This window comes from Emydura macquarii, unplaced genomic scaffold (assembly GCF_026122565.2).
Source record: "Emydura macquarii macquarii isolate MOO-44397 ecotype Brisbane River unplaced genomic scaffold, CSIRO-AGI_Emac_v2 contig_3374, whole genome shotgun sequence".
NCBI classification, from domain to species: Eukaryota; Metazoa; Chordata; order Testudines; family Chelidae; genus Emydura; species Emydura macquarii.
In genome coordinates, this window is record NW_027133511.1 from 97,895 (window position 1) to 123,985 (window position 26,091).

Consider the following 26,091-nt stretch of genomic DNA (forward strand, 5'->3'; position numbering starts at 1 on the left):
GCTCCAGGCCCAAAAGCCTCTGCCTGCGGAGCTGGCGGACATGGCACAGCCATGGGCTCGTTGCATCTCCTACTCGCTCATGGAGAGGGAAGCAGGGCCCGTGCCCATGCACTGCAATCCTGCTTCAGCGCTGGCCTTCAGCTGGGATCTCGCTCTGCCCCTCCTGGGCCGGCTGCCTGGGGGCTGGGCTCAGCTGCCACAGGGTAGGCACGTGGCCCAGCCAGAATTGGCAGAGCCAGGCCTTGGCTCTGCTTTTTCCCTCTCAGATCCTCCCCACATCACACAGGGGCCAGGCCTGGCTGGTGCAGCGGGGAACGAGGGGGGGATGCAGGCAGCCCAGCTTGCTGCCATGAGGCGCAGCCTGGGGCCGTGGAGCAAAGAGTTTAAGCCCTGCGTCGCTGGATTTTGCAGGTTCAGGTGGAGGAGGGGCAATGGTGGGAGGGAGGTGAGAGGTGTAGTGGGGGTGCTTAGCTGGGAGAGGGGGAAGAGGCCTGGGTGAGCCCCAAGTGGCATGCTGTCTAGGCTGAGCCCCATTCTCTTTTGTGCTTTGACCTGCGCCGCCGCCCCCCCCCCCCCCCCCCCCCCCAACTATAGGGTTCCCCGTTCAAGCTGCTCCAGGGCTGGGCAGGAGCCCGATGCACAGCCCAGGGGTCACAGCAGCAGGGAATATGCCGGGGAGCAGACGTTCCCCTATACGGTGTGTACCAAACACTCCCACAGCCAGGCCTGGGCACCTCCTGCTCCTCCCCACGGGGGAGCCATTTACAGAGCTGCCAGCCAGAGGAAGCCAGCTGCAGTTAAACTCCCAGCTGCAATGGTGGGGCTCAGCACCCAAATATTCTGAGCCAGAAGGCCCACCCCGCCCCAGCATGCCTGCACAGGTCCCTCTCCGCAGAGGAAAAGGCAGAGTCACATGGGTCGTGCCACCTGCCTGGCAGAGGGCATGGCAGCAGCTGGCTGCACTAGGCCTGGTTGTCTCTTGCCCATCCTGGGACAGCCTGGAGCCTGCAAATAAAGCCCCGCAGCAGAGCAAGCTTCCATCCACTGGCAGTTTCAGCTCTTTATTGTAACAAGGTCCTGACTACAGATAACTATTCTCTTCCCGTGGGGCTACGACTCAGGGGTGGACAGAGAGAGAGAGAGACGGATGATGTGGGGGGCGGGTCGCAAGCCTCTCCCCACCACCTCTGCCGCAGCGGTGTCTCCGGGACCCTGAGTCTGCAGGAGTTTCAAGTGTCTGAACACTGGCACTTAAGGAATCCCAGCCGGGGCCATGAGCTGCTGGCCTGCCGTCGGCATAGCGGAGCTGTGGTCTGTTTCCGGTGTCTTCGCTGGGAGCATTTTAACAATTTTATTTCTTTAACTTAATTTTTTTACACCGTATTTTGGGGTTGGGTTTTTTATGAGCAGTTTTTAATTTTGGCTAGAAACTGCTCCCCCCACCACTGCTCCAGGTCAATCGGTACGAAATCTGAAAGAGAGAAAGAAGAGACTAGGACAGGCTGCATGGGGGCTAGGCAGCACAGTTTTACAGTGCTCACGTTGGCATATGGCAATTCCCCATCCGCCACCAGGGGCTGACGGTGGATTGCAGGCAAAAGGCTCCCTGTCCATTTTCACCTGGCCTTTCACCATGCCCCTGTTTGAACTAAGGAGGTAATAATCGGAGTGCCTTAGTGCACCTCCCCTTCTTTCAACCACAGCTGCTGCCTGTATCTTTGCTCCCCCCATACTTTCTCTGGGCTGCTAGGAGTATGAAGGACGCTACAGCGACACCCCCCCCCCCAGCCTGTTCTCCTCTTCGCACGGCTGATCAAAGGTCTTCTTGTGTCGCTAAGAAAGAGGAAGCCTTTGTTCCCTGGAGCCCTGGGGCTGGGCAGCCAGGCATGGCAAGCTTGGAGCAGTCAGTTCTGGAGGAGAGGAGGGTGATCCCCGTAGGACTCTGACCTCACCCGCTGGGTTTCCTGGCAAACAGCTTCCCCAGGGACTCAGTGGATGATGCTCATGGGACACTCAGAGTAATACAGTGCTGGTGCTTCAGTAGTGGGCGCTCTTCCCCTGAGACAGAACTGAGGCAATCCCCCAGTGGGATAGGGGTCTGGGGGGCAGGGAGGGGGCCTGTGCTCGGGGAACAAGCTGGGGGCTCCCTTCTCCCAGTCCCCAAAGGCTGGTCTGTTGGAAGAAGTGACATTTTTTCAGAAAAAACAAAGAAGGGCGCTCCTGGCCCCGCTGACGGGAGTCTGGCTCCTGGCCTGGGAGGTTGCAGTGGGGCCGGAACTGACAAGACCTATTCAACCAGGCGGATGTGTAAGGCAACAGCCAATTTCTCTGAATCCCCTTCCCGGCCCCCAGACTTTGGCAGAACTATGCTGGGCCCACAGCCCCTCTATCTGGACTTGCAGCCCTCCTGCTACTCCAGCCCCGGGCTCTGACAGCGCTCCTTTGTCCTGGCCTGCAGCTCCCTATACACCAGGACACGCACTTACTTCACTGTCAACATGCCCCAGCCTCATTAGTTCTGTGGCCCCTCCCTCCTACACCACTGGGGGGCGCAGCTGCAGACCCTGCCAGCTGGGCCCCTGTTACCAGGCCCTTTGAGATCCCCTGTGCACTGGCTCAAGGCCTTTCCAACTCCTTTCATTTCAGAGACCAACTCCACAGAAGCGGGGCCACAATGTCCTTGCGCCACCTACTGGCCCCACAGTGGAATTGCTTTGCAGGGAGCTCAGAGCCAAGGGCAACACATTTGGGGGGCCTTGACCAGAGTGTGTGCCCCGGGGGTCCCCAACACGCTCTCACCTCCCTGAGCAGGAGCCCCTGCAGCCTGGGGAGCCTGGAGGAAGCAACTGGACCCAGCGAGAGGGAGAGGGGCTGGCTGAGAGCGCTGTGGGGAGCCAGGCAGGCGGTTTGGGGGCTGGGATGGAGAGGCGATAGCAGGGGGCTGGGGAGGGGGGAGCAGGGATGATGGTAGGTCCCCAAGAAGCCCAAATGCAGCTTATGGGTCACCCCAGTAAAAAGCTAGGGCCATGCTGTTCTCTTGGAAGTCAGCCTGGTCCATCAGCAGCCATCATGCCTCCTCTCCGGCACGCATCCCGTGCTGTGCTGAGCGCTGCCCCCTGGACGAGGGTCCTGGACACTTACTTGTCAATGCAGGGTTGGGAGTTTTCTCGGCATATTGCACCGGGCCACACCTGCCCTCTCCTTGCTGGCTGTCATCCAGCTGCTGTTCTACCTGCTGCCAGGCTGGAGGGAGAGCGAAGGTGAGAGCCAGGCAAATCCTTGGGGGCAGCTGCCAGCAAACAAGGGGGCCAACTAGGAGCCTACGTTCTGACTGGTCCAGCACAGGCACTGCTCTACGTTGGGTTCCCACTTTCCCCAGCCCCCCTCCCACGACCTCTGCCCAGGTCTAGAAGATGCTGCCCCAAGGCTGTAGGCTCAGGCCCCATGAGAGGAGACCTCATGAGGCTGCTCTGGCACAGCTGATGCCAGCCTTACAAATGGAACTGCCCATTGGGCTGGGCAGGCAGAATCCATTCCCGAGCACTACCAGCTGTGAACCACACAAAGATTCAGTGTCCAAGGCTAGCACTGTGCCCATGGAGGCTAAACTGCTGTGTGACCCAGGCCCCAAACCATCTCTGCAGCAGATCTGTCAGAAACACGTCCAATCTGGATTGAAAACCAGCCAGTGCTGGAGAATCCACCACAACCCTTGATAAACTAGTCCAAGGGTCAGTTACCCTCACTGCTAAACACATTGACCACCTTTCTGGTCTGAATGTGTCTGGCTTCAACTTCCAGCCATTGGATTGTGTTTGGACCTTGGTCTGCTAAATAGATGAGCCCATTCTCAAGTATTTGTTCCCCCTGAAGGTGCTTACAGACTGTGATCGTCACCCCTTAACCTTCCTTTTGTCCAGCTAACTAGACTCCGGGATCTCAATCCATCACTGTAAGGCAGGTTGTCTAATCCTTTAATCATTCTTCTGGCTCTTCTCTGAACCCTCTCCATTTTAACATCCTTCTTCAATTGCGGGCACCGGAACTGAACACAGGATTCCAGCAGTGGTCATGCCAGAGCCAGAGGTAAAATCACCTCTCTGCTCCTACCCGAGATTCCCCGGCTTAGGTCTCCCAGGATCACATTAGCCCTTTGAGCCATAGCGTTGCACTAGAAACCCGTGTTCAGCTGATTAACCACCCTGCCCCCCAAATTCCCACCCGGAGTCTGTGCAAGCCACCGAGGAAAGGAGACGCTGACTTCAGGACATTTGGATCGCAGGAACCTCCAAGCCACATCCCCAAGTGAGCAGGCACCGGGATGTCACAGCGGTGACAGATTTCTTGGGGAGTGAGGGAAGGGCTAATTCACACAGCAGGATCCTTGCCACAGGTAAGCACCAGAGCACCCCCGGCACCGAGCCATCCCTGCATCCTCTCAGCTATGGTATAGCCCCCGCCCCCCGGCACAGAGACACCTCTAGGAGGCTGGGATTTAGAGGGGATGCCTTTCTCTCTCTCTCTGTGAGCTAGCTAGACCCTGCCTATGGGCAGGCCCTCTTACCTTCATAGACAAAGCGGACGTTCTCCTCGTGGGCCAGCGTGTAGCTTTCCTCTGTGGATGACGTGATCTGTGGGGTCACTTGGGGCCTTTTGCCGTTCACTCTGTTGAACACGAGTTTTGGGGTCGGGCTATTGAGGCAAAGAAATCAGAGAAAATCAGAGGCCAAAAGGCTTTTATCTGTACAGCACCTAGCGCAATGGGGCCTCAAGTTCGGGTATTGCTAGGCATTGCTGAGATATCAATACCGTGAGGTTATGAGACAATGACTGACAGGGCCGTGTGCAGGAATTTAAATTCCACTGCTTTTGGAGGGGCACTTTCTGTGCCCCTGCCCAGGGCCCCAGGGGCCGGAGGAGCTCTCCTCCCCCCGCCGGTTATTGGGTTGGCCCATGCCCCCGTTATGCACACTCCCGGTGACTGACATTTGCAATTTGGTTTCTTTAACTAACAACCTGTTGCTCTAAATCAGGGGTGGGGAACCTGTTTTAGGTCAAGGGCCTGATGGTGGCCCTGGCGGCGAGGGAGAATTCGGCGGCGGCGCGGTTTCACGGCGGCAGCGGGGTTCCGTGGGGGGCGGGGGGCAGTGCCCACCGCCGAAGTCCCCCCGCCGCCGAAAAGGGACAAACGGCGGCAAGGTTTTCGGCGGCAGGGTTTCGGCAGCGGGCACTGCCCCCCCCCACATAGTCACTGCAATATGAGTTTTCACTGGGAAGGAAAATGTTGCATTCGTCATCTGAGCGGCAGCGTTGGCAAAGTCAGCAGAGCCAGCGGCATTTCAGCAGGTGCCTCATTTTTCCTTGGCTTTCCTGGGCCAGGAAGTGAAATCCCACAATTGCCAACTTCCAGCTTCCTTCTGATGATTATTAAATATTTGTACTCAGGTCTGGAGGGAAAGTTATGAACCAGGACCTCCACTGTGCTAGGTGCTATACAAACGCAGAACAAAAAGATGCTGGGGGGTCTTGCTATGAACTGGGGCAGGCAGCATAACCATCAATGGATTGGGGGGGGGAATCTGCCTGTGGGGAAGATAAGGCCATTTCTCCCACCCCTGAAATAGTCAGCAGCTTTCTAAAGTTCTCAGTCACTTCAGTGGGCAGCATTAAAGGCTCTGACTTCAGCAATCCAAGGATCTTTGCATCGTCCTGCCCCCAGAACTGGAAAAGCCACAGAGCTGCTGATTGCTGGGAATGACCCACATGCATCTTTGCAGACTCCCTGCTCCAGCACCAACCAGCAGCGCAATAACTGAACCAACACACACGGGGAAGGCTGTGAGTGTAAGGTGGGGGGGGGGGCCATCACAGGTCTAGAAAAGTCCCAAAGGCAGAAAGCATTGCTCAAATGGCCCCAGGGCTGGTCAGTTCTGCTGCCCAAGGACGAATCCACATTAAAAATCCCTCCGTGATTTTGGGACACAGGCCCCAGGACCCACTGTTCAGTTTAATAGCTGTCCGTCTGCTTTGCAGAATGCCCATCAGGGAAGCATCTAAGCTGTGCCTCTAAGAAGCATGGGCTGGCCCTGTGCATGACGCGTGAGCCATTAGCCCAGCGAGACACTACGTGATGGAGGCACGGCACCCCTTCGCACGGGGTCAGGGGTGGGGGGAGGGAGCTGGACAGGGCCAGACTGATACAGATGGGGACAAGCAAGCCCTTCCTATCCCACTTCTGGGGCTGGGCATGGAGAGGGGTAGGAAATACTACATGCTGCCGCTTATCCAAATAGCGGGGGGTGTGGATTTTATGCGGATAACCAGGAGGGCAGGAGACATTCAGCCACTCAGTAGTGCACTGGCCGCAGCCAGGGCCTCCTCTGCCTCACAGTCCTGGCTGGGGAGCTCTGCTCTGTTACCCGAAACTGCACGATCTAAATGCCTCTCTTGTCCCCCAGCACGAGATCCCTGGGGCACAGGAAAGGGATTCAGACAGCGTGCCAGTTCGCATCATAGGGCTTTGGATAACCAGGAGTATGCGGCCCATATGTGGGACTAGAAACAGGACTCAGTCACCGCCTCGCACAGGTACCGGTCCAGGCACAGTCAGTATTAGCTTATTCCAAAAAAGTCATCCATCAACAGCTTCAATTTACCTTGCTTGGCTTGATTTTCAGAAATCCCAACATCCTCTCTGCCCCCCCCCCCCCCACGCCCCCAGAAGAGGCTGCCTCCACACTGTATTCCAAGCCCCCCTCCCTCACTACAGTGCAGCGGGTCGCCCCCGATCCCACTGGCTCTAACAGATCTAGAAATGAGCATTGGCACATCCTAGTCCAGCTAGAGGAAAGATTGTCTGACGCTTCCCATTATGAGAACCTGGTTTTAGTTGCTCATAACTTTGCCGAACGTCACACTGTTTAGGCAGAAATGTTCCATGCTGAGTATCTGCCCAAAGCTGCTTTTTGGGGGGAAGATTTCAGCCAAAATGGGTCAGATGTTTCCAGTAATGAGGCTAAGGGAAAATATGTTGTGACCTTGTCTTTGGAAAGCTTGAACAGGGCCTCCATGCTGTGGAGCCAGGATCCCTGGCTGGGCCCAACCAGCTAGAGGAAGCTGTCTGATTTGAATGAAGAAGTGACAAGAGCCAGACCTGCAGGGTGGCGTGGGGAGCAGATTAGGGCAAGGGGCTGGGGATGGTGGAGAGAACCTGGGGCTAGAGATGAACCCAGAATTGGGAGATGGGCTGGGGGGAGACAGAGATAGGAGACTGGGATTGCATACCAATGGGGTGGGGTAGGGGAAGAAGGGGCGAAGGTGGGGAGACAGATCTTATAAGGGGCTGGAGTGCAGGGGCAGAGACTGAGACAAAGAACTAGGTGGTATGGAGAATACTGAGAGTGGATGAGAAGCTGAGGGGGGGCGACTGGGACTAGGATCCAATGGGGATGAGGAACGTGGGTGGGGGAGAGCAGTGACTAGCAGCTGGGGTGGGGTGAGAGACAGATCGGCTGAGAAACTGAGAGTTGGGGAATGGAGACTGGCTGGGCAAGGTGACTGGGGTGAGAAGCCTGAGGAGTGGGACTTGGACAAAAAGGTGGGTTAGGGGGAATAGGCAGAAGAGCCTGTGCCCCCTAAAGCACACTCCCCTCCAAACCCTGGAATGGAACCCATGGTTCCTGATCTCTCATTTCCTATGCTGTGGGCCAACAGCTGTGAGACCCCTTGGCAATGTGTCCCATACCTCTTTAGTGCTGGACCCACATCGATTATAACAACCTACTACTGCTATCAGTTACCTCACTAGCTCAGCGGCAGAGGTCTGTGCAGTAGATCTAAAGGGTCCAACCCTGCTGATGAACCACATAGGAGTAAATGTGACACAACTTGAGGGAATTTCTGAGGGGGTTTCAGTTTGATTTTTTTGTAAACCTAGGAAATTACACACAAACATGCTATGTTACAAGAACATTACGGTTGCAAAGTTACACATTGAGAAGATAGAACATGCCAGAATTAAGTGTAGGCACCCTGTACTTCAGGGGCCTTGGAACTTGATTGGGAGTTTACAGTTGGGAAGAGCCTGGGAAACTACAACTCCCATGATGCCTTGGGGAAGAGGGGAGAGACTCTTCCCCTTCCAGAGAGACAGGGAATAGCATGTGGGGGACTCCATTTTGGTGCTAGGGTGGAGTGCAGCTGAGGCTGGAAGCTGCTGGCTGCCTGCTGCTGCCTGCTGACTGCTGCTGGAGTCCCAAAGCTGCTGCTGCCTGCTGACTGCTGCTGGGGTCCCAAAGCTGCGGCGAGAGCCTGCTGGAGCCTGTTCGAGCAGGGAGCTTCGGAGGTTGCTGGCATTGCCCAAGCCAGGACAGGGACTGAGCCTAGAGCTGCCTGAGGTGGGCCTGCAGTGGAGGTAGTGTGAGTGCCACCCCCCCTGTTGTTTGGGGCAGGGCGTGTAAGGGAAGGGGCACTGCACAGAAACTTTCACTGGGCCTGAGAAGAGGCAGAGGGAGAATCCTTTCAAGCAGGGCCAGGACTGCAGACCTTTGGTTGGGCCAGCTCCAAACCTCCAGCGGGACAACTGAGCTGAACTGAACACCGAACCCACAGAGTGCTGTCTGCTTCAGATCTTCAAGCGCGCCCACGCAAGCAAGGGGTTAGGGCTCTGAACTCTTGGGGAGTGTACACTCTGCAGGTGGGGTACACAGTGGCAGTGTAAATGGAAGTTTCAACAAGTTTCATTTGTTTTTATACTATTTTTATTAATTGATTTATTCAGCTGCCCTGTGGATTTAATATAATAGTGATGTTTAATTTCAGTCTGTTATGCTATATGTCTTTAATTTGTTAAGTAAAGTTGTGTTAACTCTAATTTAAGTATATTGGATGTTTAGTTTGCATAAGTGCAATTGTTGTTATACCTGTCTCAGATTATTATTATTATTATTATTATTATTATCAGACTAGGTTTAGTCCTGGAAGCTCCCAAGGCCCGCTATTAAGCGTGTGCAGGGGCCAGCCAGGTGGAGGCACCGCCAAGTTTAAATTCCTTTAAAAGTAAAGGGACTGCAGCAGGGGGGTGGATAGAGGATTCCCACCTATTCTACATCACCGCTGGGATACTCAGGATCTCCTTTGTTGTTAACAACCTTAGCGCCCGTGCACACCAGTGAGTGTTGCCGGCTCCCAAGTAACCCAGACATAGAAGGGGGTTACATAAGGTTGCCCATGCAACCTTAATTTGGCTCCTCTGTGCATATGTATTATGGTACAATCTTGAATTACATGACCACATGCTATTTTTCCCATGGAGCCTGGGGTAGAATCATAGAATTGGAAGGGACCTCAGGAGGTCATCTAGTCCAACCCTCTGCTCAAAGCAGGACTAACCTCAGTTAAATAATCCCAGCGAGGGTTTTGTCAAGCCACAGCTTAAAAATCTCTAAAGATGGAGATTCCACCACCTCCCTAGGTAACCCATTCCAGTGCTTCGCCACCCTCCTAGTGAAAAACTTTTTCCTAATGTCCAACCTAGACCTCCCCCCCTGCAACTTGGGACTGTTGCTCCTTGTTCTGTCGTCTGCCACCACTGAGAACAGCCTAGCTCCATCCTCCCTGGAACCCTCTTTCAGGTAGTTAAAGGCTGCTATCAAATCCCCCCTCATTCTTCTCTTTTGCAGACTAAACAAGCCTAGTTCCCTCAGCCTCTCCTCATAAGTCCTGTGCTCCAGCCCCCTAATCATTTTTGTTGCCCTCCGCTGGACTCTCTCCAACTTGTCCACATCCTTTTTGTAGTGGGGGGCCCAAAACTGGACACAATACTCCAAATGCGGCCTCCCCAATGCCAAATAGAGGGGAATGATCACTTCCCGCGATCTGCTGGCAATGCTCCTTCTAATGCAGCCCAATATGCTATTAGCCTTCTTGACAACCAGGGCACACTGCTGGCTCATATCCAGCTTTTTATCCACTGTAACCCCCAAGTCCTTTTCTGCAGAACTGCAGCCTAGCTCGTCGGTCCCCAGTCTGTAGCTGTGCATCGGATTCTTCCGTCCTAAGTGCAGGACTCTGCACTTGTCCTTGTTGAACCTCATCAGATTTCTTTTGACCCAATCCTCCAGTTTATTTAGGTCCTTCTGTATCCTATCCCTACCTTCCAGGGCATCTACCACTCCCCCTAGCTTAGTGTTATCTGCAAACTTGCTGAGAGTGCAATCTACCCCATCCTCCAGATCATTAATGAAGATGTTGAACAAAACCGGCCCCAGGACCAACCCCTGGGGCACTCCACTTGTGACCGGCTGCCAGCTAGACATGGAGCCATTGATCACTACTCGTTGAGCCCTATGCTCTAGCCAGTTCTCGATCCATTTTATAGTCCATTCATCCAACCCATACTTTCTTAACTTGCTGGTAAGATGTTTGACACTGGAGTACCTACATCAGTGTAGATCACACTTGACACAAATGCACCAAGTGTGCAAGAAGAGTCTGAACTGGTGTAGCTACTCGAATTAACTGGGACTTATCTGTTGAATTGGATGGAAAATGTGGTTTCCACCAAAACAAATTTTTTATTTTAACTAAATTTTTCAATTTTCTGTCAGGAAAATAGAAATGAAATATTGTGTGTCAGGCCGGGTCAACCCAGATTGAAACATTTCAGTCTGTTGAACAGAATCAATTTTTTTGGTCAGTTTAGTATTAATCTCTGTCTGCTTGAGCTCCCATAGTGTACTTTGGATGCTTCATGCCACCATTCTTCTCTATTGAATGGCATCTCTGGCTGGACTACATCTCCCATGATGCACTGTGGGTGCTCCTCTGAACCAATGGGGGGGACCATGAGTTCATGATCCCAGCCCCATAGAAGAGAATAGATCACAAGGCATGCAAACAAATCAAACCATTTGGATTTGGAGTGTGAAAACAGAAACATTTACATGAACCGTTTTGAAATTAAACTTTTCAGAATTTGCTGTTCTGGGAAAAATCAACATATTTCTTTTTTTTCACCCCAACTGGGGGCAAAAACAAATGTTGAAATATCAGAATTTCTGATGGGGCAGAAATTCCAATTTTCAACCAGTTCTCATAGTTCTCCCTGAGTCTAGAAATTCCAGCGTACACAAGGTCTCAGCTAGTGACCTGAAGGCCCTGCCATGCTCTGCCACCATTTGAGACCATCAGTCCTGCCAAGCGCTTGAGACATGAAATCCTGCCAATCTATTCTTGGGTCCATTGTCTACTCCTGGGAGTCATTTTCTTGCCTTGATGAATCTGCAGTGCAATAACACTACCTAAGCAATGTCACATGGTCCAGCAAGGCAGGCCCTCAGAATGTCAAAGGGAAATTTTATTCCGTATAACAGTCACCACGGTGGGAATGTTAAAGGCCAGGATGGTAAATAAGTGACTTGGAATTTTCAAGGTGGTAAATGTTTAACCATCATATTGTTTAATGTGTGAAAGGCAACAGGAGAAAATGGAGCTTGGGCAGGACATCTTTTCTTGTTTGCATCTTGAGGATGGAGAAAAACTGCCAGAAAGATGTATTGGGATTTTTAGGAGCTCCCCGCATGACATTCACATTAGACACTGAAGTTTTCTCTGCCCTTGGCGATTCTATGGATAACTAGAGATCTACTAGGATTGTGACATTGAAAGTAGCAAAGTAATGAAAACTGAGCTATAGAGAAGGGAAGACTACATAAACCTCTGTTTCTGGTTTTAACTCCTATTCAGCACTTCCAGCCCTTTCAGTTAAGAGCAGAGAAACTCCCAAGCCACAGTTGTTTGTCATCCAAGGAGTTCTCCAGCAAGAACAGCAAGATTGACATTCCTGACATTTCTGAATAACAAATATCACATCCTTGCAGATCTCCATTTTATACCATAAAGAAGCAAACCCAAAAGGCACAAGCACAGGTCATCTTGATGGGAGAATTTTGTGGATATGAGTTAAACTGAAGTCTTGTCATAACAAGAAACAGCCTTTCATGGGTAATAAGGCTGCTGTTTGTTTAATAGGTTCTATGGTAAATAATATTTTGTAAGTGGTGAAATCCAAGAAAAATCTACTTCCACTGAAGCCACATGAGCAAAACCCAAAGCAGTTTCATTCACCAGAAGGTAGCAATAATAAATATTGGATAACAAAAGCCTTGCAAAGCTGATCAAAGGTTTGCATCTGTCTCAATTGGCATTCAGTACTAATACAGGCTGGTTTTTTGTCACTGCCAAAATATGTATTTTAGGAGGCTGAATTCACCAGGTCCGTGCTCAGCTGAGGTCCTTGACTGGAAAGAATTATTGCAGAGGATTATTATAGCTCCTTCCACTGATTTCAATGAGTTTTGGATTAGACAGTATAGGAATAAATGGCCAATCCTGCAAGGTGCTCAGGTGCAATCAACAGCTGTTGATTTTAGTGGGAATTAGGGGCACTTTCCACCCGGATAGAGGAGCATGGCAGCAGCTCTTTTTTTTTTTTTTTTGCATACTGCAACTCTATTGGTTAAAATGCTTTGCAAACAAGTTTGGTAGTCTTCTGCTGATATCCTAGCAGTGCAATGCCTAAATGTGTTCCAAAGCTGGACTTTTTTCTATTAAGTGTATTATAGTGACCCTGCTCAACAACTAAAAATTATCTCCTAGATTACAATCCCCTAGATAGAATTATATCTATTACCCATAGGGTGGAAGAACAGAAACAAACAGACCAGTCATTCCCAAGCTGTGGGCTGCAGAGCACTTATGCCTGGCTTATGGAGAACTGGTTGATCTCATGGTGCTATTTTCTCCCTGTTTCTAACTGCTATGCTGCACACCACCGCCTTCCCTAATGTTACTTTTTTATGCAGGTAAATTACTACAGTGGTGTTATGGGATTGTGAATGGGAAGACAGAGGGAACTAGGTGATTGGGAGAGGAAGTATCCACTAGATAATCTTTCTAGTAAGGAATAGCCCAAAGCAGACAATACTATCTGCCAGGGTCCCCCTCTATACATCCCATCATGAAAATGTAGGTTCCCCCCACAACAGAGAATTGATAAGCAGAGAAACTGATTTTATCATCTTAGTATAATATAGAAACTAATCTACCAAGTACTGTTTGGAGACATCTGCACACACAAACTCTGCTGTTCCCATGGCCTTTAAGTGAAACTTCCCCCCATTGCTCTTAGTTATGTTTCATTGGCAGCTAAAGAATAGAAGATCTGATGGCTCCAAAGTCACTAGAAATCTGTGTTGAATAGGGGTTATTTCCTAAGAACTTTTACAGCAACCTTAAACACCTGCCACATGCAAATGTATAGTTCTGCTGTTTGTAAACAGAAATATGGTCCGTTTTCAGTTGTTCATTGTGTGACAAATACCATGTGATCATGTAATCAAAACACAGTATAGTAATGCTTACCAACAACAGGGCAGAGTTAAGGCTGTGTGTACAATAGTAATGTTGCAATATCCTGAATTTTGAGTGCTTAGCTGTGCAACTCTAAGGTTTTCTTATTGTATTTTTGGTGTGTGGAATTTGGAGTGATCTGATGAGGGAGTCTGTTCTGGAGAGATATTAGGAAGAAAAGGGCCAGGTGGATGGGTTGGAGGGGTGAGAGGGAGGCCCCATAGCAAACAGGTGCTGAGAAGGTCCTCTAGGTGCAATAAGTTTAGAGTAAAATAAGTTTACTTTCCCCCAGTTCTGTGCACCTTTCACAGCTGGTAATTCCCCGCATAGAAGGGTTCATGCATTCACGTACCCCAGCCTGTACAGGTGGGTGATCCCGTAGGGGGTGCTGAAGCAGCAGTGCAGTTCACTGCCCAGCACAGCAGCCACAGCAGAATCCGGGGAACTGTTAGGAGCATGACCCAGTCCTGCAGCGATTCAGATCCATGCAGCTGAACCATTGTGCCTTCACAGAGCCATGCTGACTTCCACAGGGCTCCACATGGGTGCAAAGGTCCAGCCAGGTGGATCCGACCGTGGAATTGGGGGCCATGCATACAGCTAAGGTGGGATACCACTCTGCCCTTGGCTGTTTTCCCCTGAAGTGGAGAACAGACAGGCTTGGACACAGGCAGTGACTGTGACTTAGCTACTGCAGTCCACCTGCTCAACTGCCTCTGGCCCTCTGCACCGCCTCCCCACCTTCAGCCTGAATTTCTGGCTATGTCATCAGAGCGGCACGTGCTCTGGCCTTTCCTGTCCCCTCACGTGGGTTGGGAAACTATGTAGTATTTTCTACTGCAGGCAGGAGGTTGGGCTGAGCATGAGGGGCGGGGGCTGTTCAACCAAGTGTCCTAGCCAGATATGCACCTTCATTACCCTTGCCTAGGCCACTGCATATCTGAGGGCTGGCCATTCTTGTCTTCATCCCCACCAAGAGGGTTTAATTCCTTATCTTCTGGCTGCACTATCTGGAAAAGAGCAGATTGGGCTGTGTGGGGAGGGGGAGTCTGAGAGATTGGGGAGGGTCTCTACATCTCCACCATGGGTGGATCCTCCGAGCCAAGCTGTAAAGAGCTCAGAACCATCTGCTTAAATCTGCAGTTCCCATGGCCTGTAAGCGAAAGCTCTCCCGGCTGAGTTATGTTTCAATCAGAAGGAAGCTGGGGGGCAGAAACAGACAGGCTGCACTGGGGGGGGGGGGGGGGGACCACACTCATGGGTTATGGACCGGATCCTGTAATGGCTCATCTGAGCCAGGCCATGAGCTTCCAAAATGACCTCCGCATTTGGTGATTCCCCGCTCCGCACATGCTCAAGCACAAAAGTTTCTGAAGAGGTCCCCCCCTCCCTGGGACTGAGCCCCTGGGTGACATCCTGGCCCCAGTTACCTCAATGGGAGTTTTGTCCAGTGCTTAAAGTGGGGAGTGGGGGTTGCAAGTTCACAGATCCAGAATTTTTTTTTTTTAAATCCTGTGGGTCCCTGAGGTGTGCACTTCAAGCGTTGTCTTACCAAAGCTGCTGACCCCAGATTAGGATAGACACCCACACACTTTTTTCAGACCACTTTAAACACTGGTTTTGCCATTGATTTAACTGGGGCCAGGATTTCAGGCCTTCCGCCCGCCCCATCCCCTGACACACGCACAGAGAAATGCAGTTTCGGGCCCTGCATATCCTCCTTGGTCCCACATCTTGTGGCCCCAATATCCATAGGTAGGTTCAGAGCACCATGGAGGGGGGGTGATTTTGGGCCATGGCCTAGCATCGTTCCTCCCCTGAGACGGGCAGCAGGAGAAGGACAGGTACTGGGTTTTGTGGAGACCCTGGGAGCAGCTGGCCCAGCTTCAGGGCATCCCATGGCTGAACTTTGGTACACCCTGCCCCTCCCCTGTGGGAGCATGTGTGCGGGAAATTGGGCAAAGGCCAACATCTGGGCAGCAACGAAGGGGGGCTGCCAGTGCTCCTCATCTGGCTGGCACCCCTTGGGCTAAGAGCGCCAAGCTCCGCCCCCCACGCTCTGTGCCCCCTGCCCCGCCCCCCAGCTCCATGCACTCGCCCCCTATTCCCCAGTTTCAGCCTCCCGGCTCAGCGAGCCCTGCCCCAGCCTGAATCCCGCCCCGGCCTTTGCCGGCCTGGGCTGGGGAACCCCTCGGCTGGTTCCGGAGTCCCCAGCTCGCCTCCACGCCTGCTGCTTCCCCGCCCTCCCCGGAGCCATGTGGCAACTGGCAAGGACGAGCCGGGTAACCTCTGCACAAGGTCACCGCTGCACCCGGCCGGGCTGCCGCGCCCCACACTTGGGCACCCCCGGGCTGCAGCCGGACCCCGGAGCGCGAGCTGGGTCCCGGGCCGGGGGGCGGCTCCCGCGCACGTGGCGGGCCGAGGGGGACCACGGGGGGGGGAGGGGCTCGCTCACCTTGACAGAAGCGAGGCGCTGTGCGGCGGCTGCCGGCACTTCAGATCCGCCGCCTTGCTCTCCACCTGCTGCGTGGGGCCTGCGGGGAGACACCGGAGTCAGCGCGGGGCTCCCGGCCGCGGCTGCTGGGCACCAGCGCGCTCTGTCCCCGGGCTGCCCGACTCCGCTGCCCCCGGCCCGGCCCGGCCCGACAGCGTGGTGCTGAGAACAGCGGAGCCTGGGCTGGGGGCGCGCAAAGGCGGCAGCACCGGGGCGCGGGGCAGAGTCGTCCTGGCCCCGCGCAGCACCAAGCGGGGCGCAGCCTCCACTGGCTGCTCCCACCGACGTCAGCAGAGAAGCGGCTGCTGCACATCTGGCTTCCTTCCTTCCGCCGCCCGCCCCCCTTACCTATCCTTCTCTGCGTGGCTAATTTGCTAGGTCCCCTGGTGATCGTGTACATCATGTGCCCCGCGCAGCTCCAGCTGACTGTGGGGCAGGGCGAGAGGGCGCCCAGCACCCAACGTGGATGGTGCAGCAGCGGGGAAACTCTTGTTCCTCCTGCCTGGAGCTGGCCGCTAGCAGCAGACACGGCAGGGCTGAGGCTGGCCGGAGCTTTCAAAGCCAGATCTGCCTGTTGCAAAACTCTTCCAAGATGCCTTTGACTTTAACTTCGCTGCGCAGAGCTGGGGACGGACAGGCACAGGAACAGGCAGTGATTCCCCTTTAACAGGCAGAGGGAGACCGTGAGAGACAGCACCATGGATGCAGCCCGCCCCTCAAGCCTCTTAAAGGGACAGGACAGGAGGCTCCTTTGCTTCATTATCCAACTACAAAACGCCCCAGACAGACGAATAGGGGCATTCAGCGTGGGGGGAGAAATCTGGCTGGGGTTTCTCTCTCTGGCCTCTCTGCATTTGCTGGGTAAATCAAATCTTTGGTGTTGCTCAGCTGTTTTCTGTTTGGAGATAAACTGCTTAGGCTGCTGCTGAAAAGTTTTTGCCAGCCAGGTAGTGTGTGACATTAACACACAGCAATTAAAAACAGTCCAGGCAAATAATCTTAAAAGCCACCAAAGGCAGGAGGTTCAGCTATGGGGGATTTCCCGGCCACGTGTGCAAGGTGGCCCAGAGCCAGACAAAGCTGTGTATCTCGAGGTTTAGTTATTGAAATGGGCCCTCCGGCATGGCTCTGATAGCAAGGATGGAAGCTTATGAAAACACCTGAAGGAAGGTGCATATAAATCCATCCCTTTTCAGAGGTTCAAACGAAGAGATGTTGCGTCACCAAATGCATGTTCATGGAATCATAGAAGATTACGTTTGGGAGGGACTTCAGGAGGTCATCTAATTGTGACATTGTTTCTGCTGATTGTCCTCCAACACAGCTCAGTGGTGATGATGTGTTGCAAGCTGCAAAAGTTATATCAGCCTTGTGCCTCCCTGGGTCCCAAAACCAGGGGCAACTTTTGAAATGGGACATGAAAGTACTGCAAGCTAGAGGCTCAGTCCCGTCCCCACTGATGTCAGTGAGGGGTTGATCGAACACTGGGTCTAAAGGGCACAGGATTTCCCCAACAACAGACCAGATGACCCACAGAGCAAAGGTAGAAATTAGGACAGCTGCCAACTCCAGTCTTCCTCTGGTTGTGCCCAGGGCATTGCAGCACTCCTTAAACTGCACCCAGTGTAACAGAGAGCACAACATACCCATCAAATTCACCCACTGTTCTGAAAAACTCAGGGGCCTTGTCGCTACACATGGGGTAAGGTGGAGACACTGCTGCAGCAGCAATAACAGTAACAGCAGCTGTCTGCTTCGGAGGGTGAGAATCAAACCCATCGTGATGCTCTATAGCTTCTCTCTCTACTTTCCTTGCGGTTCTGTTGGTATCCTAACCTATGTCACTAATACAACAACAAGTTCGGTCACATGCTAACAACACCCCTCCACTGCTAGCAAAGTAGCCACTGAGCTTTCAGAGGGTCAAAGAGCAGCCAACAGCCTGTTCCTACTGGCCTAATAATATGTCTCTCCTGGAATGGAGAAAGGTCAGAGCTGCCCAGCACTGAAGGTTACGTACAGGACACCTCACCCCATTCTTTATAGGGGTACTGTGGAGCTGGGGAGGGGGGGCGGTTCTTTAGCGTGTTAGCCAGATTGTTTCTGAAAGAGGGGAAATGCCATTTTCATCAGTCATGAATTGGGGAGACAGTGTGGCCTGCTCATGAATCTGGACACATGGTTCCTAGTCCTCCTAGCACTGCAACTGTGGGCAAGTCATTTCACCCTGCTGTGCCTCAGTTTCTCCATTTGCATGAGGAGTGTAAGAATTCCCAACTCCCAGGGGCATTGGGAAGCTTAATTTGGTAATGTTTGCTGAGTGCTGTGAGATCACAAGAGCAAAATATCATTATTAGTAATGACAATGGGTGGCTCGCTTTACCAAAGCAACATTAACCAAAAAATCCAGTCCTCGGTGTTTTTATTTATTTACTTATTGCTTTTATGCAGTTCTTCTGCACTGACCTAAAATTTCAGCTCTCAGTAATAAATACTTTGGCCCTCAGCTAGTGTAAATCAATGTAGGCCCATTGAAGTCAATGGAGCTAGGCCAAATTATACCAGCAGAGGATCTGACCCTTTATATGTGTATTGAGATTTTCATCCATAGATCTCCATGTACTTGATAAAGGAGCTACAGACAGGAAAACTCAGACAACAGAAAAGCAGTGATTTTTTCCATGGTGAAACAGGGGCAAAGATAGGAACAGAATCTAGGTCTCATGAGTCCTACGCTCTAGCCACTGGCCAACACTGCCTCGATGCTGTCAGTTGTGGTCCTCATTCACTTCAGGTCTGAGAAGTAGCAAATAAGCCTGAACTCTCCTATTTTAAACAAACTCCTAACATCTATGGATTGTAACATCCCTGCAGCTGGATTTCCTGATTGAATTATCAGATCTGAGCCACAGAATGTGATCACAGTGGGGAGACAAACCTAATACAGATGATTTGTCTTCAAAGGAATTGGTTAAAATAAACAGAAGAGCTTCTTACATGCTGACTGAAGAATTAAGAAGTGGCTGTAATGAGCAATTGAGGGCCCGATCCTGCAAACCTTTCTCACATGAGCTTCAATGAGGCCACTGTACTTGCATGAGCGTGGGCTACAGGACTGGGCCCTAACAGGCTTTTACCAGCTGAGGGCTGTCATGGAGGGCTGTGTAAATACAGGGGAGATTGATGCATTTGAATGCATTAGCTCCCACCCATCAGATGCACCCTAGTGACTAGCACCCCAGTAGCAGTGAGAGTTGATATACCAGCTGCACAGCCAGACGCTCTCCCTGTCACAGCTGCCCTCAAGCCCTAAGGCGAGGTCCCAGCACACAGAAGGGGAAACAATCCAAGGTAAAACAGCCCCATGGGTCTGACAGCCCCTGCTCACCCTGTGAGTCTCCTGTGGAACCAGTACTCAGGAGGGAAGTGGGGGTGTCTGGTGTCATGGTGGGCACTGTCTCTCAGGCAGGAATATGGAGAGGAGCACAAGACTCTGAACAAAAACATATTTTGGGAGGCAGCTGAGCTTCACTCCACAGGGACACATCTAATGCATCCCCCCGCACGCCCTTGGGAGAGCCACCATTTGAACTTCCCCTGACACTCAGAGACACCCACTGGAAAAACAATGGTCTCAACGGCTCCAAATGGCTGAAAGGTTCTCGTGTGAAAAGGACATGTGTCTCACTCGTGTACAAAGACACTAGCGTTTTGTCTCTATGTCTGTGTGACACTTGAAAGGGGCCACATTCCGATCAGGTCAGACCCAAGCCAAAATATGGTCTTGGGTAAATCCACTGCATAACCCATAGGCCTCTTATACAGGACTCACATGGAAGTGACACGGGTTTGTCCCTCCGGGAAGGCTGCACCAGGCACAGGAATATATGAGGGTGAGAAACAGTTTAGATTCTTCTGCACACACACCATTTACCACCCTCATCCAGTGGAGATTAGAAAGTGCCACATTTGAAACATAAAAGGAAACAGTTTTGCATACAATGCATCATCAACCTGTGGAATGCACTGCCATGATGCATTTTTGAGGCCAAGGGCTTAGTGGGTTCACACTAGAATACCCACCGTTACCTTAGATAAGATACAGCATTTACAGAGACTGAGGCCCTGTCTACACTACAGGGACTGGAGCAGCATGGCTCTGGCACCTTAGCTATGCTGGCATAATCCCCTAATATAGATGCAGCCTACAGGGTTCCCTTCCATCCCTGTAGGAACACTACTTCCCCCAGCAATGGAAGCTAGTTCACTGGAAGCATTCTTCCATCGACCTAGCTGTGTCAGCACTGGCCCTTCTCACACACTGACCACTGCTCTAATGTGATGTAGCGATTCCCTCTGGCAAATGTTGATCACCAAACTGCTGGCTATGGAATGTGATGTTCTAAGCCACTTTGTACGCTGCAAGGAAACATCATTTCACATTTCTGCCCCTCTCTGCTATTGACGACAGGTCTTTGTTCCAGGATCTTCGTCACACATTACAAAGGTCAATGGGGTACATTTGGCCTGAGGCAGATTGGGAACCATAGAAAAGTGCATGGTAAACAGCAGGTTCCCTCCAGCTCCAATCTGGGTTAAATAATCAAAAGAAGGACTTTATCATTCTGTGTTTACACAGCCAAATCCTGCTGCTGGCTTATTTCCTACTGCCCCCAGGAAGACTAGAAATCACCAGTGAAATTCAGTTTGGGCTGGAGTAATGACCTGCAGGATCAGTGATGACTTTTAGAGCTCCAAATTACTGAGGGGGGCAGAAATTAGTAGCAATCCTAGAAGATTAGGGTTGGAAGGGACCTCAGGAGGTCATCTCGTCTAATTCCCTGCTCAAAGCAGGGCCAACCCCAACTAAATCATCCTAGCCAGGGCTTTATCAAGCCGGGCCTTAAAAACCTCTAAGGACGGAGATTCCACCACCTCCCTAGGTAACCCATTCCAGTGCTTCACCACCCTCCTAGTGAAAAGTTTTTCCTAATATCCGAACTAAACATTCCCCACTGCAACTTGAGACCATTGCTCCTTGTTCTCTGCACTTCCCTTTCATTTGAGGAAGGTGGGCTGCATATTAACATCCTTATTTTAGAGATGGGGAAACTGAGGCACATAGAGGCAAAGTGACTTACTCAAGGTCACACAATGAATCAGTGGCAGAGCTGGAAATACCCACACTCTTGTTCTAACCACTAGATGATGTCTAGTTGATGTTCCACTGATGGAAAAGGCTCTCAAGGGGAACACAAAACTCAGACATGCCAGCCAGCATTTTTTGTGCCCCAGGTCAGACGTGGTTTAAAGGCAGTTTCCAGTTCAGATGCAACAAGATTGCATTGGACTTTTAACCAGGTGCAGCCTGCCTTTGCCTCACAGGAGATCCAGGCTCAGGGGTGACCTTGGAAATTTCTGCTTCTCTAGTCAGCGAAGGCTGGGACTCTAGGTTCATTGCAGTGCTGACACGTCTCTACAAGAGCAGGAGCATTTCCCTGTGCCCTTGGATGCATGCAAGTGACTGGCATGTGCAGCATTGCAGCCACTGCCTTTTCTGGCTACAATGAAGGAAGGCGATGCAGCATAGAGCTGCTCCAGAGGGCAGGGTGTATGGACACATGGAGAAGCGGAGACCAATTGAAATGAAGGGATGGGGGCTGCCAAAGAGCAGGATTTGGACCAGCTCTTATCCCAAGTCACTACAGCCCAGATCCTCAAAGGTGTTAAGTGCCTAACTCCCTTTGTCTTTGAGGAACTGGGCCTAAGCCACGGCTAATGGGAATGGGAGGTCATAGTACAGGAGGTGTCCCACATGCCCCAATTGATCTGGGTGGAACAAAGGGGAAGCCCAACCCTTTCTCAGCTAGCCAAAGTCCAACATCACTGACAATGCCCAAGTATGGGCCTGTTCCTGCCTTTATTTCATATGCAAGCCTGTGTTCTGAAATGCAGAATGAGGAGCTGGAGGGGTTTTACCTTGGGCTGACTGAGTGTGCAGCTGGGGTGACATGCAATCTCCTGACCCCTTGGGTTCACATGCTCAGTGCATCCCATGGTCAGGAAGGTCTAGAGCTGGGTGAAAGACCCTTGACTTCACTTGACAGGATTGGGAGTAGTGTCTGATGACAACAAGGGCAGTGAGATGCTGTAGGACAGCATGTACTGCTGGGGAGTATCAAGGTTTCTCTCTATTGAACACATTCACTGCCTTGCTAACTCAGCTGCTCATACCAATGTTCCCCAGGCTGGGTAGGCAGGACGCTCTAGTGCATAGAACATTGACCTGGGAGAGCTGGATTCAACTCCCCTCTGTGACGTAGACACGCGAGGTGCCTTTGGGCAAGTCTCCAAGGTATTTAGGCATTAAAACCAATGGGAGTTAGGTGCCTAAGTACCTGTAAGGATATGTGTCAGTCTATCTGTGCCTCAATGCCCCATCACCCTCACAGGGTGTCACCCAGCTAAAATCCACTGATGACTGTGAGATGCTCAGATCCTATAACAACAGGGCTGTGTACATATGTAGCTACAGACAGACTGGGGCATCTGGGTGGGGGCTGGAGGCTTTTGCTGCAGGGAAAAGGTGTCAGTGGGGAGGGAGGTGGTGTGTTTTCATCTATCTTGTTAGGAATTGTTGGTTTAACTTGATGCCCAGACGCCAGGAGGTGCATCCATCCCCAATACATCATAAGAGAGTGGAAGAAACGGCCCCAGGCTGATGACTAAAGCAGACAGAACCCATTGCTCTGTGTATATTTATATGTCAACTGTGGCAAGGTACAGAGGGTACCTGCTTACTGCGGTACATACACCACTCTATCTCATGGAGGATGAGCTTTGTCTGAAGCAGCCTTTGAAGGTCCAGCCAAGTCCATAATGCAAAGGGAGCAATATGGGAGAATGAGAGATTGACACCAGGGCGTATGAAGTACAAGTGCCATCCCCTTAGGTGCTCAGCATGTGCACTTGAGCCAGATGCCAACAAGCAGCCCAGGAACATGCAAGAGGCTGCAGAGAATTAGAGATCATCCCCACCAGAAATGCCGCGAGGGCCCGTTGTTCTGGCTCCATGATATAACAGAGCTGGCAAAGAGAGAGTTGACCGGCAAAGAATTAGTCTGCAGTCCTGATTCTGTGATACGCTCCACTGTAATGGGGGTGAAAGTGCTCAGCATCTCCCAGGAGGCACCCAGTTCCCCAAAGGAGCTGGCCCTAACATGACATATAGTTAAAAATCTCTGCTGAGATAAAAATCTCTTGCCTGAGAGCACAAGCCTGCTCCCAGCCAGTGGGAGCCCTGGCTTTGGAAAGTCAGTGCAAGCAGACCTGGGTCCCATATTCTAGAGTTAAGGATTGTAGTTTCCCTTGCTACAGCTGATGAGGCCAACACCAACAAGGTGTAATGTTCCTGCACGCCTGGCTCTGCTCTAGGGGTTAGTGATAGCATCACATGTTCTCAGGGCTTGACACAAAAAGGAAGGTGGAACTGAGAGAGAAAGTGGTGGAGTGGAAACCAGGACTCTAGGGTTCTCTTCCTCCCATTGACTCCCTCATTGCTTTTTAGCAAGTTAATTAATCATCTGTGCCTTTGTTATTCAAATAAATATCACAGGATCTTTTTCAGGGGATAAGGCAACAAGCCACGTTTATTGTGAATATAGAAATTTGGTAAATAGTATCAATAAAAAAGTATTAACACTGTAACAACATCAATATTGTTCTTTACTTAGTGAAATAGTATCAATAATGTAAATACCAGGAAAACTGTATCAACATTGTATCAATACTACAAATACAGAGATTCTTGTTAATAAAATTTACTTCGTTGACACGTTTCAATTGGTACTTTCATTCACACTCACACACACAGACAGGCATACACAGACAGGGAGACAGACAAACATACATAGGGGGTCTCACAGATATTATAGTTACCAGCCTCTTGGTGCCCGTGGTAGTCACTGGCCAGGTGACTGTAGCACGAGGGTGAGGAGCAAGGTTCTGCCGATGCACATCAGTACTCCTGGATGGTGTGGTGATGTAGACCCGAACCTCCAGCCTTCATCTTTCTGTCCCATTTTATAGGAAAAAGATCCCATGTAAGTCTGTGGGTTTTTGCTCTGTCATGCTGCGTCTGCATTTGGTGTGATCCTTAATCACCCACATTATTGCAAGCCTGATCAGATTTTGTTCTTTGAAGTGGGCTGACTCCAAAGTTATCAGGGTGGACTCCTCTTCGGCCAGTTGAGTGGTAAAAGTTATTATCTTCGCTCCTTTCTTCCTCTCTCAAACGTTTGAGGTGAGGCTAGTGTTTTCTTCATCATGTTTCCATATCCTTTACTTAGACCAATAGTTCAATAACTCTCCCTGTCTACACCCACCTCAATTGCTGAGCCATTCACACTCCAATCACTCAGTGCAAACTCCTAGCTGAAGAACTGACATGTCTTTTAAAGCAAACATTATTTCATCTTTGACTTAAGCACATATAAAATAGGATTTTTACAAATATTCTGAAAGTGGGTAAAATCAGCAGCTAAAATTGTCAGTGGAGTGGTTTTACTAATAATCGTAAAACAGAATTATTCAAAGTAAAGACAGACTTGAATTATAATGCAGTAAATGGATATTTTAAAAAGGCTGAAGTGAACATTTCAAAGGGTAGAACAATAAGAGTCAGTTGAGGTTTTTGATTAAAGTTACAATGTGTCAGGCTGAAGTGCCTCTTGGTAGGAAGAGGGGACGGGGCATGTTTGTGGCTCTGTTCTTTCATGTATTTCATGAAAACAGGATTGGGCAAACACCTTGGTTTCCCCATCTGAAAAGCAAGTCTGCTTTGGGGAGATGTTCTGAGCCCCTTGGGTGGAAGGCGCTATGCAAGGCCAACCTTTATTAACAACTAAATAGTTTCACCCATGGGGCCACTAGTGCGCTCAGGCTGCTGCTCGACATGCTGTCTCCTCGTTTCCTTGTATTCTTCCCCCCGCATCTGTCTGTATCTGCCTGGGGGCTCTGGTCTTAGACTGTCCCTTTTAGATTAGGGGTTGCTTTGTTGTCCTTGTTTGCATAGCGCCTGGCACAAGGGCATCCTAGGCCAATGCAAAAATAATAATAAAGTATGCCTGCTGTCACCCTTTTTAAGCCTTCCTCCCTGTTTCCCCCTTACTGACTGGGGCCCTTAAGCCTTTTTTTTTTTTTTTTTTTACAAAAAGTAAAAAGTGTTTTAAAAACAAGTGTTTAAAAAAGGGAATCCATAGCACAGAAGCCATTGCTTAAAATGTAATTATGATGATTATTTGCACAGATGCTTAGAAATGTTCCAAGGTTCATGTTCCACATGCCCAGCCTATTTGCATTAGCCACTATCATCGCCAGAGTGAGATTTCTCTGTGTCTGGGGCATAGGTGACAAGTGTTTGCTAAGGAAGGCTTCTCAGGGGAGTCAGGAGGCTTCTGTCTGTTTGCTTAGTAGCTGTAGCTTTCCATCCTGCACCTATTGCAGCTAACAGCCTGACTGAAGCCTTGTGTCTGCCCTTGGGCCCTCGTACAAAGTTAAACCAGTTCAAAGGGAGTTTCACTTAACTGCGTGGGGCCCGTTCATCGCTGTGTAATTCCGCTGGCTACAGTGGAGCTATAGCAGGGATTAATTTGACCCTTCACCCATTGGGGCAGATTCGCCATTGGCCATCCCGCTGTGCCTTGACATACACCAGTGGATGTGGAATGCTCCTTTCCTGACCCAGCAGTGTTTCCCACCCACTTTGCCCTGGCGTACAGCACTGCACAAAGGACAGGGCAACGGTGAATCTGGCCCCTTGAAGCAGGGGGGAAGTGAATGGTGGGTCGGGATTTCGTGGTTCTCGGGGAGCAGAGAATTTTTTAACACTGAACAAAATTGTTGGCCTTTCCCCTTCGACCACTGTCCCACCAATTTGCCAAAACCAACCTGATCACCTTCTATGATGAGATGACTGGCTCTGTGGATGTGGTGGACGTGATATACCTTGACTTTTGATGTGGTCTCCCACAGTATTCTTGCCAGCAAGTTAAAGAATTATGGGTTGGCTGAATGGACAGTATGGACAGAAAACTGGCTAGATCATCAGGCTCAACAGGTAATGATCAATAGCCTGATGTCTAGTTTACAGCCAGTATCAAGAGATCGGTCCTGGATTTGGTTTTGTT

General features: G+C 50.9%; 1 protein-coding gene across 1 annotated transcript; it reads right to left on the reverse strand.

The window, feature by feature from the left end:
* Window positions 1-403: 403 nt before the first annotated feature.
* Window positions 404-16,801, reverse strand: MCRIP2 (MAPK regulated corepressor interacting protein 2). The gene is made up of 5 exons (XM_067534058.1): window positions 16,253-16,801; window positions 15,866-15,944; window positions 4,565-4,692; window positions 3,142-3,243; window positions 404-1,471 (listed from the first exon to the last, which is right to left on the reverse strand). Exons 1-5 carry the CDS (start codon window positions 16,305-16,307, stop codon window positions 1,401-1,403), a joined length of 435 nt encoding a protein of 144 aa, XP_067390159.1. The 5' UTR covers window positions 16,308-16,801; the 3' UTR covers window positions 404-1,400.
* Between the last annotated feature and the right edge of the window lie 9,290 nt (window positions 16,802-26,091).

Coding starts and splice junctions, on each gene's coding strand:
- MCRIP2 (XM_067534058.1), bottom strand. CDS start 16,307: ATGATGTACACGATCACCAGGGGACCTAGCAAATTAGCCACGCAGAGA. Junction 3,244..4,564: donor CGTCCGCTTTGTCTATGAAG/GTAAGAGGGCCT, acceptor CTCTCCCTCCAG/CCTGGCAGCAGGTAGAACAG. Junction 1,472..3,141: donor TCCCAACCCTGCATTGACAA/GTAAGTGTCCAG, acceptor TCTCTCTTTCAG/ATTTCGTACCGATTGACCTG.